General features: G+C 40.1%; 1 protein-coding gene across 1 annotated transcript in view; it reads right to left on the bottom strand.

Annotated features, from left to right (window-relative positions):
• Window positions 1-3,782: 3,782 nt before the first annotated feature.
• Window positions 3,783-14,029, bottom strand: part of hpse2 (heparanase 2) — a 58,319-nt gene continuing 48,072 nt past the window's right edge. Inside the window, exons 10-12 of the mRNA XM_030070637.1 lie at window positions 11,524-11,669; window positions 8,799-8,945; window positions 3,783-4,569 (exon numbers count right to left, since the gene is read on the bottom strand). Of these exons, the coding sequence (XP_029926497.1) occupies window positions 4,407-4,569; window positions 8,799-8,945; window positions 11,524-11,669 (456 nt within the window). The 3' untranslated portion in view covers window positions 3,783-4,406. The remainder of the gene's footprint in view (window positions 4,570-8,798; window positions 8,946-11,523; window positions 11,670-14,029) is intronic.

The following is a 14,029-nucleotide window of genomic DNA, read 5'->3' as shown; positions in this document are numbered from 1 at the left end:
TTTTGACATCCATTTGTTTGGGCAGAGCGAAGAAAGCCATAGTAACATAAATATTTATGTTTTATTAACCTTGTTTGGGTCAAAATGGTCCAGAATGCCAAGAGTTCCACGTCGTGGGCCAAGGTCTAATCTAGTACATCAGTTTCCTGGGGACCCAACATTCATGGAAGTCTTATTTAAGCTGACTCCTGTATATACAGAGTAAACATCAGAAAATCCTCAGTGTTTGCTAACAGGGCAAGGGGGCCTTGCATGTCTCAAAATGGATCACTGAGTATAAACAGTGTTAGGCAGGTCTGGGTAACAGTTACCTCCACTAAGGAGGCACTGTCACGCAGAAGTGGCCAGACACGGTGCAGTCCTCCTGAACCACAACACAATCAGATTTTGTCAGAGGAAGTGGCGCTCAACACTTATTATCACAAGGTGCTGGTTTATAAGAGCTAAAGTTGGCCAAACAAAGCCATTTCCATGCAGTGGCTTGATAAGATCCGGCTCAGTTCCCAGAATGTCAGCGAATTCACTGTTTTTATTTAAAAGGCCTAGTTGAATATAACCCATAGATATTGCTTTTGTCAGTCACTCCTGGCCCTTTTCTTAGGTTGGAGTCACCCAATTTACCCATCAAGCAGCATTATACCATCAGTAAGATGAGTTAAAGTTCAAACAAACAATTATTTGGATTGTGTGTTTGATACATACTGTATATCTTGTGCCCCTGTCCTGGCATGCAATTCATTCTGTCTAACGTACATATTGAGCACATCATACATAAGTGGTCATCCAAGAACTTTAAAAATTAACGTTGACGTCCAGTTGAAGTCATTAACTTGAGAAATACAGTGCAATTCAGTATTTATGTACCTTAAAATGTCTGCTCTCTGTCTAATTCATTCTCATTCTCTTTCCAGTAGCCTGACTGGACTTATGGAAATATGGATTCATATCAATCTATATTTTGGGTGGTCTAATTGTGAATAAATGTACAGCCTTTGTAGTAAAATACAAAATATGTTTCTACTTCATCACTGGGCCTCTGGCTAAATGATCCAGGTGTAAATGAGCTTGGCACATAGTTTGCAAGTTGTTCACTTGTTAAAAATGACGTACACACAATGAAGTACACAGTCTCCCTTATGTGAAAGGGAGACTGTGTACTTGAAGATCATTTCTGAGGCCAAACATTCATGCAAAAAGCCCATTTCCAGTAAATGGAACTTGAAACAATTACACAGTTCAAGGTACCTGCCTCAGATCACAACTCTTGACAGGCTGCTGGTGCGATGATTCACTGTGAAGGAACTTTAATACAGTTCAAGCATACGAGTGTAGCTCTCCACAGCACACACAGATCATTGAACTGAAGCTTTATCATGACATGCTTGAGTGGACGAAGCTAAGATTCCCCAAAAGAAGGAGCAAAGACGATCCCCACCGCCAGATCTGAGCTGTCTATGCATCAGCAGACACTGAGCCTGGTCTGGGCCAGTTTCAGTGTGTCTGGGCCAAAACTGAGGTCTGGAGGTTTAGCCCAGCCTGGCTTCATGTTTCCCATCAGCAGCTGCCTCATGCAGGGACAAGACAGCACTCTCCCCACTACAAAGACTCACTCCAGCTGCCTTCACATCTGGGGCCACAGAGTGTAACAGTTTGTGTATATGTGTGTGTGTGTCAGAGAGAGAGAGGGAGAGAGACACACAGGCTGCATCAATGTGGGAGAGAGTGAGTGTGTGCATCGATATGACATGAGGAGACCTGAGCGAAGGACGGCAACTTTGATGCTTCAGTACAATTGTTTGATGGTCTGACTGTGGAGCGATACAAATATACTGCAGAGAGGCGATAGGTTTTAGTATGTGTGTTGCAGGAGACAGGCTCAGACAATATTTATAGGTTCCTTCTGTAACATGGTATTTCTCCTTTTGTTGGTGCTCCTGTGCAGGTATAAATCATATCCTCCCTATTCTCTCTCTCTCTCTTTTTTTTTTTTTTTTTGGTCTTCTCCTCACAACCACATGTTCCTGCAGAGCCTTATTGCATCCTAAGCCCTACCATGGAATCTGGTTGCATTGGTTAATACTGAGTATCATAGTGGGAGTAATCATTTAGATATAGCATTTACAGCAATATCCTCTCTAACATACAGTATGGAGAGTTTATGGCTGTAGTGTAATGTATCATCTGCTGATCCAGTTTTAGTTGAGGAGGCCTTTTTTGTATTCAGTTTCTTTACAGTGTAGCTTGTGTGTCATCATAAATGTGTATACCTTTTGCTTTCTACTGGTTAATGTGGGATATACAGCATACTTACTTAACTGCAGACAGTTAAGTATTTGAAAACTGTTTATTAATAGATTTTTTTTTACAAAAAATAATATCCAATAGCACACTTTACATCATAATAAAATAATGCTCTCAGAAAGAAATATGAACACCTCTACATTGACTATAAACACATTCAGAGGACAAATATTCTCAATATTTAACACATTCAGGCACTGAATCAGCTCCTGCTCAGCCTCCACCACACACGTATGAGTCTTCCAACGACCTAACCTTCATCACCCTCCTGGCTCGTGACGGTTCAAAAACACTTAATAAGCAGTAAAACCACTTGATGAAAAAGCCCATCTTCAAATGAAATAAATGCAGCTTTTCGATGTAGACTTTGAACCATAAGCCATCTAGAAATTATTCTCTTCACTTGGCAAAACAAAATGCCAATGTCTGTTAACTTTGCATCTTTGCAACTTTGCATCATTCTGTCTTTCTAAGTTTTTAAAAAAAGTTACTTCAAACAAAAGAGAACACATTTAAGCTTCACTTTACTTATGGTTTGAGTTGGGGCTTCAGTACCGCTGAATTCAAATGAGTTGTCTACAATAGAAATATTTTCATTTAACAAAGTATTAAATCATAAATTATATGTAAATAAACATATCGAGCGTGCTCTTATCCTTTTATGTACATTACATAATCTAATAGCATGATATGACAGCCAATCTGTACAAAATATGTAAAATATATTGAGTGTATGTTTAGCAAAAAAAAAAAAAAAAAAAAAAAAGCTAGCAGCATAAGAGTCTTATTAAATGTGGGATCACACTGAACAGAGAGTGAGAGAGGTTACAAAACCACCTGAAAAACTGGGATTTTCAAATTTCTGCCTCTGATCCAAAACCCTGATCCTTTACTTAAGGATGGATTTGTGGATGGGTTCACATTGTTCCTCGGCTATGCATTGCTGAAAAACAGCACCAGTGATACCTAATGGCCTGCAACTCTGCACTTAGTGTGATTAAAAAAATGCCACACAAAGGAAATGATACACACAACAATGAATAAAAAAAACAGATTTTTCCTTGGATCCATTTGATAGTACAAAGGAAGAGAAATATCCTTTCTGTGGCATGTCAAACAAGGACCAGACAAACACATCAGTAGCATTATCAATAAAACACACGCTTGTGAGGACACATGCATGCGCTTACATGCACACACACACACACACACACACACACACACACACACACACACACACAACCTCTCACTTAGTCCAGGGATGAACATACACATCATAGTATTTTCTCTTTATGGAAAGAATCAAGTTGAACTCAAGCTGACTTGTTTATGCCTCAGCGATGCTGTTCAGAGTTTACTTTCATCCTTTTTTTGTTTGTCAATCAGTGAAACATTTGATGAAAAGATTGCATAAAAGGAATGCTCTTGGCAGACATAAAGGTGACCCATCCTAGATGTGATAACCAAAAAAAAAAAAAAAAAAAAAAAAAAAATCCTGACTGAATAACAGGATGAGGCCATGTGTGAGGTTGCATTTCTGTTACGATAAAACATAAACTTCATACAAAGGTACAAACCAATACAAAACCATTGCCGTCCACACAAGTCTTATAGCACATGAGGAAAAGAACTGAAAGGTGTTCAGTGCAACCCTTGTTACATGTGAAGGGCGAGTCTTTCTGAGAGAACGGAAGTGGGGAGCAGCTGGGCTCATCTCTACTTTAGTGAAAATGGCTTAGATGTGCTGAAAGGGAGCTTGAAGTGTGTGGAGACACACTGGGATTGATGTTTCAAGGTTAAAGGAGGAATAGCTCGATCGCCTTTTTACCAGAGGTATGTGTTCAAGCATCTGCCCCATCCACAGAGTCCTTGAGCAAGATACTGAATCCCTATCCGCTCCAGGGTAGCTTATCCTGCAGGCTGACCTCCACGGATGATTGCAAATGAAAGCAACTTCCTTTCAGGGGTCAGAAGTTTTGCATTATCTTCTATTTAGGCGTAGATTCTCTGGTTGGGCAGCGGGTGAGGCTGGAATTTGAGAAGTCAGCTGAATAGTTTGTGTGGTAGAGCTCTGAGCCTCAGTATTTCCCAGATGAAGGATAATATTATCTTCGGCAGGCGTACGCATTGATGTTTTTGATGACATAGAAGCCTATGGTCATTGGAGGCATGGCTATTGTCCGTCCAGCCCTCAGCGTCCGAGGCTTCAGCTCTGGGAATGTCTCATTGTCAACCATGAGCAGCTTCTCCCCATTCAGCTGGATGTGTCTGCAGAGATAAGAACATGGCGAATTCAGTGGGAATGCATGAGAAATTAATATGATTTGTCGAGCTGTTATTCATCACTTAGAGGTGCTAATGCATCAGTGCTGCTTGTTAAAGGAGATAGGGCTAATCCACTGTGGATTTTGTCACCTTGTGAGCAAAAGAGAGTGAATTCAAATCCATCCATGAACTTCCTTTCTATGAGCTTTATACACTTGGGGGCGCTGCAGTTACAAAATTGCAGTTTCAGTGTTGCAACGCTCTTCATGTAGCACAACTTAAGTTTTCTATTCTAAACATTTAATAGTCAAAACCCAACACTCCCTCCACAAATGTTTTTAGTTTAGTCAACTGCGCCAAAGTAATAAAATCTTTAAAAATTTAAGAAATCTCAGAAAATGTAAAATAAAGAAATAATGAAAACAATTAATTTTTACAATAAATAAAATATGAAAGTCATATGTTATTGAATGAGCATTTATTTTTTACATTTTTTTGTGGGAAAATGGTGCTGGTATTGGTGTCACTTCAATTGCAGAAATGCAGATTTCCATGCTCCATACGTTTATACATATATACATACATATGTACATACATACATGTGTATGTATGTATGTGTGTGTGTGTGTGTGTGTGTGTATATATATATATATATATATATATATATATATATACATTGGCGAATTACAAAAAAGAGCTACAAAAAGAAAAATGTATAAGGACAAAAGCCAAATAATTACAACACTTCAGTTTAGTATTTTATCTTTAATTCCAAATTGTCACAACAGAAAAAAATAAGCAAAAAGAAAAAAAAAATCAGCAGGATGAGTGGCACACTTTTAAAAAACTTAAGTGCAATTTTTTTTTTAACATTTATTCTGGAGGAAATTAATTTCTAACCTAATTATGTGATGCTCTGTGGGTGTAATGTGCTGCAGACCTGAACAACAGTTTAAGCACATACTGACTCACAGTCTGGCCTTATTCTGTGAGGCAGAACTTTCCACTCCTTCCCCCTTAATGCTCACAATTAGCTGCCTCTTGTCTGTTTGTAATAACGACTATCAATACCTTAATTAGCCATTTCTTTCTTTCTTTCTTTCTTTCTTTCTTTCTTTCTTTCTTTCTTTCTTTCTTTCTTTCTTTCTTTCTTTCCTCAGTGCCACGGCATCATGACATGACATAGCAATATTCATATTACCATAAATTATTTAAAATGCAAGGAAAATCAGAGTAGCTACATCCACATTTTACATTTGTGTGCACTGTTATGTGTAAACGTGATTATTAAAAGTCTTATTATCATAAAAGAATCAAAAGATGACACAATACATTATGTAACATTATGTATCACATAGGATCGTGTTATGAAACATGCTGAGTAACACTTGCCGGGGGTGGTAACATAACCCAGTCATGCACTAATGATGTCTCTGTAATGCATTTAATCACAGTCTAATGTGAAACAATGTGCTCACAGGGCTCTGTGCCTACGCTGCTTTAACTGCACAGCTCTTAATCTTATGTGTTTCTATCATCAATTTATTATCGAACATTACTGTATTCATTTTAAACTTTAGAAATTAAGCAAAGTTTAGCTTTCCTTTGAAAACTCTTACTAAACCTCAAATAAAATAAACAAATAAATAAAATCAAAGTCAGTGAAGTGACGACTGTAGGCCATCTTGGAATTGGTGATAACTCAAGTTTTACTTTGTTGAAATGTTCACAGCTTTCTGATAACATACCTAATTCTGCGCACTTGACCACTTAGAAAGTCCCATTAGTTATTTCACACATTTACAGACATCTGGTGCTGTTGAAGTTTTAATATAAGCCCCTGAGCGCTGCCTGGTAAGACACTGAAACGGGCCCACCGCTCAGCTCCTTAGATTACTCTAATAATTATCTTTTAATCCCCATCTAACACCCCAAACATCCTCCATCATTACTCCAACGTTATGCTGTTATTGAAGGATCACATCTGAGTCCCCATTAAGGCCCTGTGTAGGTGTCATATAACCCTCACACACACACAGTCCTCAGTCATTACGCTGTTATTCCAGGATTTGCAGCTCAAGTCTAAGTCAGAATAACAGGCCAGGAGCTTAGAGAGGAGGGGCAAGAGGAAGAGACAGATAACGTAAACTTTTATTTTAAGGACCCGTTTTAGGCAATAGGCATTATATTACCTTGTTACATAAGGTCTAAATCATCTACAATAAAAATGAGGACAGCATAGAGACATAAAATGGCATGAATATAAAAGGAAGTGAAAAGCCATGGATAAAACATCTGTCTTGGGCTATAAAAACAGGTCCATACCAGGGAAAACCAAACCCCGAGAAACTGTGGGAAAGGCCTTGGGATCAGCGGATGGTTCCTATCATAATTAAGTTGGCAAATTTCAGTTTCAATAAACCCTAATAACGAGAATAATATTACAACAGTGTGAATTAATAGTTGGACTTACGGGTCCTTATCTATGGAGGTGAAAGTGATTTTTAGAATTGACAGCTGCAACTGCAAAACTTTAGTGTTTTCATGCTGATTTTGTTCAGTGCCTTCAGACAAACTGTGTGTGTGTGTGTGCATGCATGTGTGTGTGTGTGTCTGCACACGTGTGATGCCAGCTCTTTGTAAATAGCACAGATCTCATCAAACCACTGTCCTCAAGGCGAAGTCATGAACCCTCTGCAGCTCAGATTCACTGATTCACTGCAACGTCTGAAGAGCCGATAACAAACCGCGCGTTATGGTTGGCAGAGAGAAAAGAATTTGAGACCGGTGATGTTGTCGTTCAAACCACATTTTCTTTTATACTTTCAAGATTCAATAACTTTTTCCAGGTAAACAGAATCTGCCTCAGTACTTATCATCTTTTCAATCCAAGCATACAATACACACACACACACACACACACACACAGAGAGAGAGAGAGAGAGAGAGAGATATTGGAGATGTGCAAAAGTTCCACGGGAGACTAGCTGGTCCGTTGCCACAATGGCCACCCAATTAGCTGCTCTTAAGGAAGGCCTATATTTTAATTAGGTTGTACTGTCTATAGTTTTAAGAGTAAATTTCTTGGTTTTCTTAATAACTAAAAAGCATAAGCTGTGTGTTTTTAAGTTTCTTCGCAAATTAGGGCTAAGGGAAATGCAGAAGATCTTACTGGTCTATTCCATCCTTTGTACTAAAATTGAACTCATATGAGCAGCCTTGGTAGTTTACAGTTTCTGAAACATATTTTTGATGAATGGTGAAATTTTTAACTTTGATGTCATCATAAAAATGGCCATTTGTATGCCCGTGCACCAGAAATGATGATCCAAGATGATGATTCCAAGCTGTAACTGGCAGATCGATATGCCATATTGTGTGTGGTTACCTAATGCTACTAATGCTATGAGGTTGAAAAAAATAAACACCAGTTAAATACCAGATGCCATCCCAAATTTTATTGGCTGAGGGCAAAAAAAAAAAATAAAAAAAAAAAAATAGATTAATAAAATAAAACAAGAGGCCACACCAAACAGTCGATTTTATTCTGGCCCATCCCAATCTCATCACATGGATAAAAAGCTTGGCTCAAATAGCAAAAGACAAGATGCTGCAAAAAAAGGATCATTAGAAGACAGTGAACACTTTCTCTACAGAAAAATATTGCTTTTTTTATTCTATTCTATTAAGGCATAACATTTTGCCCCTGTACCCTATTAAAATAACAATTCTAGAAAAGTATGCTGAATAAAAGAAAAAAATAACAGCTGTTTTTTGCACTAAATGTTACATTAGTTTTGTAAAGGCCTCACATGGTGCAATTTCTCACAATCCCTACAGTGCTCATCTCTGTGTCTTTTAGGCCTTCACAATGTAATTGCATAGTATTACGTAATTACTGGATATGTCTGAAAGTTGCTTCAATCACAGTTTGTTTTATTGCAAGGAACATCAAAAATCTTTTGAGAAAATCCTTCACTTCAGTTTTTTTGTCTTTCATTGACAGGACTGGTGGACTGCTGCGGCTTTGTTATGCTAACCTGGGTCTTTCACTGGTGCATTTGTCTTGTTTGGTCAGCGTGAATGGAACGGGATACTCTATAAGAAGACCGCATATTTGTTTGGATAGAAAACAACTGTGCGATGCCAGTGTGCACAACTGTGTATATGTGTGTGTGTGTGTGTGTGTGTGTGTGTGTGCGTATCTGAGAAAGACAAAGAGTGTGACTAACTTGGCCTGGAGTCCGTCAGTGCCGTAGGGCTGCAGCAGGTACTGATGGACAGTCTTGTTCCGTAAAGTTCCCGCCAGCTTGATTTTCTTTCGTGACCGATGCAGATTGATGATATAGATTGTTATGGACCCTCTCACGTAGTTGTGACTTGTACACGGAGAAAAAGAAAAAAAAAATCATTTAATCTGATCATCATTAGAGAAAATCACGGCATTATGAGTAACTTCTTTTCCTTTGCTGTCATAAACAAGACAAGGATGCAACAAGAAAGGATCCTACCCCTCTCCACATCTGTTAATGGGGATTTATTATATATTACATTGCCATAGAGAATAAAATTCGCTATAATTAAAGATGACTACAAAGAAAGAGCAGTCTTTGATATTGTTTTCACATATCACTATGATATAATCAAACCACAACTCCTTGATCTTATCTGGATAAAAGGCTTACATAAAATTAATTTAGTAAGATGCTCAATATGGAAACTCCATGCAGAAGCGAGCTATCCTTTATCACAAACATCTATATTTAGTATGAGCTATACTCATCATATTTCACCAAAGCCCTCGTCATCCCTATGAAGTCTAGCTGAATAAACAAATCTGTTTCTTTTTTACAGTATCCAGTCCGATTGTAAAACCTGTCGCTGCGTAGTCAAGGGTCAGATGAAGGGTGTGAACAGGACGGACAACACTTCTTGAGTTACACAGACAACAGTGTTTGAGTCCCTCTCCTGAGAGCAAAGCGCTTGGGACACAACTTGATAGGGATTTTGGCCGAAGGTAAATAATGAAGAGAGACAGATAAGGCAAACATGATAAAATCTAATAAGGGGGCAGATATGAAGACAAAGACAACACAGCTGTAGTGAATACCACATGTCTGCCTCGCTCAGGGTCAGCGCTGTGCTTTGGGTAAACGGTCTGGTAGACATCTCTCCCAGTTACCAGGCACCATAATCTCACATCTCTAACAGTCTTGGCTTTCTGGTTGATGTTTATCTCCGCTCTTTTGGGCGCAGGATAAGCCATGTATTTGATATTTTTACCGGGAGAAATAAAGTAGTGTATTGTTGATGAGAGGCCTGTGTGTCTGACTCCGCGTTAAACTCTTTGAGCCTCTCTTCTGAGAATCGTGGGCCATGTCTCCGAGTGATAGATCAGATGGTTAGATGGAGGAAGAGATAATGACCTCGCAGGCCTTTCAAACAACGAAGTTCCAAGGCATCCCAAACCAGGAACATAAACATGTCTCCATGCTGTTTGATGTTGGAGCATTGATGGAGAGTGAAAAAATGCCCTGCAAACCACTAAATGGGATAAAGGGCCAGAGCAAGTCAAATATCTCATTTGTAAAGAGCTTTCAAACCACTCACTGGCTAAGCACATTCATAGTGTTTGCTATCTGTTAGAGTCAAACCAAGACAACAATGGGCCGTCCACTTAAGGGCTCAATGTATAAAACCTCTAAGTGGCAGAAATAATGACAACCAAAGTGGCTTTGGATTCAAGACAGAGTGGTTAAATGCCTCACTGTGTGACCATATGAGTCTGAGGCCGGCTGGTATTCTGAGGGGAGTAGAGTGGCAAAGCATGCCAGAGACGACTCCATACTCCCACAGTCATCCTGCCAGGTGGCTGAGGGAGCACACTTGTTGAAAACTATTTCAAAACTATTTCAAATATCTGCCTACATGTCATCAGGCCTGTGTGCGATGCTTATGCAACTCTTGCCCATTCACCATCTATTGCCCATCTACCTGAGCAGCGCTCTATCATTTATCTGAGAGATGCTCCACCTGGAAATGAGCCCTGTCTAGAGTAAGGCCGTAAGTCTAGCCTAGTGCTGACAGCCACCAGCCTGGGTTAAATGATAACCTTGAACAGGCCATGGTGGCACTCTTTATCTTCTCCCGGCACAGACCGCCTTATTGTCACTCCCCCGCCCCCTCACATACCCCCCTCCAGCCAATCCGAGATGGGATAAAGGCCTCGCACACCTTTCAGCGGTTCTTTGACGGCAAGGAGACAGCCCCCACACACCTGATAAGTGATACCCGTTAAGTTTTATAGGCTATGGGCTGTGAATGAGCGGGTGTCTGTAGTCTGGTTATTTATGGGAAGCCGAATGAGGTAGCTGAGGATTCTGTTCTTCGCCACCAGACACTGAGCCTCAGGTGTCTGGAGGAGGACACAAGCAGAAAAACAAGAAGCCATGGCAGTCTGATTTCTGTCAAAACCCTGCGAGCCAATCCTAAAACACTGCTAGACCCCACCGGCCAATTCCTTCAGCTATCAGCCTGTTTAACTCGCTATGAAGGCGTGGAGAACTGTTTTTATGTTATGCCTTCCTGCGGTTTTTGGGACTTGCCCTTCTGGTATTTTTCTGGCATTTTATTGGCATCATATTCATGTGCAGAAGGGTGGTCTCTAATTTTGAGTTTTGGTTGTTTATTTTATGACAGCACAATATGTGTTTGTGTCTGTATTGGTTCATGTCTTATAAGTTGCTGCACCCAAGTTATTCTCTGGAGATGAATAAAGTCTGAACTGAACTAAATGGCTAACCGAGTGTGTGAACTGTAAATCGCTGTGGATAAGACCATCAACCTCAAATGTAAAATGAAGCATTCACACATTATTTATTTTGCTCATCAGTTCATATATTATGATATAGACCCATGTTGCGTGTAAATGCGATGTTCATATTACACTGTGCTCACTTTGAGAAGCTGGTACAGTGGGCGTAGATGCGTAGCTTGTCTCGTATCACCCGCCCTGGTCGCGGCTTCCTCTGCAGTCCAGCCACCCGCACCGCCAAAACCCTTGGACCAACCAGGCGCTTGAACACCAGAGAGAACCAGTAATCCTGTAAAGCCAACACCAACAAGCACACACACACACACACACACACACACACACACACACACACACACACACAAATATGACATTAATGACAGTGGATTGCATATGTCTAGGTCTATATCATCCTCACACTCCCAGTATTCACCTCGCTGGCACTTAAAGTCACAATGCAAAAACAAAGTAAAGGATGCAAGAGGATGAGTGAGAGACCACTGGGTCGGTCTGCCAAGAGATCGCTTCATAGCATTGCCTACTACTGTGCCTTTAAATGCAAAAGCCAATCCAATGGGAGGATTTTTATTGAAAGAGACCCCCTAATACTGTAAAAAGGGGATTCCACTGAGAAAGAATATTACTAAAATCTCCATTTTGTTTATTCAGCCATGGAACAGACAGACAATTTAGAAACAGATAAAGTTTCACAAACTGTGGGAATTAAGAATGTGCCAGCAAAGCAACTTGTCTATGGCACGACTACACTATGCTGCCAAAGAAAAGTGAATTCCACAAAAACATGAAGTCTAAATTTTATGTCAACATTTTCATATCCAGTGCAATGTAATATGCCATGTGATATCTAACTGTTGACCCGTGTTGAATTGACAGGCCTTAAATATGACATTATTACAAAATATTATGCTCTGTCATGAATTGCTGTTTTCTGTTATCATTGTTGATTGGTCCACTGTACTGTGTCTCTCTCCATAGACTACACAGACTCAACACCTCTCTGAGAGGCTTGGAACAACATGTGTTCCTCAGGAAGTTCCCATGCAATCCTGCATATGGCAACATTTAAGGGCTTCTTTTTTCCATGCAGGCTTTAACTTAATTTGCTGCCCAGGCATTGGAGAGCAGAGCACAGTATAGAACTGTATAGTGTAGGCCACAGGCAGAGGGATGGATGGATGGGTGAATGTATGGCTAGAACTGTGATCTGTGATTACTACATACTTTATGAAACAAACAGCGTGTCTGAGTCTGGAGGAGCAAAGTTTTATTTCTGCAAGACTGTGTGGTGCTTTACTCTTTGCATTCAAGTTTCAAAACTCCAGTTGAAGAAACCATCACTATCTGGACATATTTCAAACTACAGCCATGATGATATCTCTGACCGGTTCAGCAGTCTGTGAGGCACAAAGCTGAAATTTGCAACACTGTGAACAGCTGATGTCCGAAATCCTCAGAGATCTATCCGTCTCTCTGTCTGATCGTCTTGTCTCTCACCCTCTCTGTGTTTCTCTCTCTTTAGACAGACAAACTGGCAGAGAGACATGTTCTTGGATGGACTGATAGATTTATAGACAGATTTTTTTTTTCTTTCTTTAAAGTACAAGAGCATGAGAACTTCAAGTATGAGCATGCAGTCTCTTTTCAGACAGGAACAATAGACACTCTTGCATTGCCAGACATAAAATACTGGCATTTCTATCCTGCACAGCATGAAAGAACCATCTCAGATGAGATGAACTGGCACTTGCAGTTTACAAGCCACCCCTTGGGGGAGACACAGACAGGGACTGGGACCAACACCCCCCCACCCACCCACCCAAAAAAAAAAAAAAAAAAAAAAAAGACAGGACACAATAGGACAGATTGAGATGGACAAGATGGAACAGCCAGGTAAAAGGAGAAAGGGATGAAAAGATAGTTAAAGAGGTAAAGTGGTGGAGTCAGGGGCTTGACTGGAATCAACATCTACCAATGGGGAATGACCCAAGAGAAGGGGCCAGGCCATAAATTTCCCAGGCAGTGGACAGGTTGGCCCGGCAGTGAATTCTCTCAGCAGGTAGGCTGGTGCAGCCTTCAGACATCCAGCCATGTTAAAAGCATTGTGATCCTAGCGGGAGACCCATCATTCCCAGGAAAATAATGGAGCGCAAGAGGGAAGAAAAATGAAGCCATCTTGATTGTTTTATGACAAAGTTGAAGTTGAAGTCAAAGTCAGAGTTAAAGTGAGACAGAAGAAAGCACATAAAGTAATGATAAGCAATACATTGAAAAAACATCGACGGGTTGTACATAAGTGACTATTGCATGAGCAGAATAACGTGGCATCCTGTCATTGCCAAAGTTCCTTCTGTTCTGTGTTTTTTGACAAAAAACATAAAAGAAATAAAGAAATCCAGTAATAACAAGTGTGAGATATGCTGTGGGCCCTGTTTCCATCATCTTTATCCTGTGGTGTAGGAGCAGTGATTTAGGTGTCCTTAATGTGAACCACGCAGCCCTGCTCAAGCTTCAGTTTAAGACAATCTCCCTGTGATAAATCTTTTTTATGTGTTTGGCACGTGGTAGCATTTTATCACTGCTTCTCACACCTTTGACTAAGCAGTAGTAAAGCAACATCCAAGCCTCTCTCCC

This window comes from Myripristis murdjan, chromosome 15, assembly GCF_902150065.1.
Source record: "Myripristis murdjan chromosome 15, fMyrMur1.1, whole genome shotgun sequence".
Classification (NCBI taxonomy): domain Eukaryota; kingdom Metazoa; phylum Chordata; class Actinopteri; order Holocentriformes; family Holocentridae; genus Myripristis; species Myripristis murdjan.
Note: the sequence above shows the minus strand (reverse complement) of the source record. Positions and strands in the feature narration are given on the sequence as shown.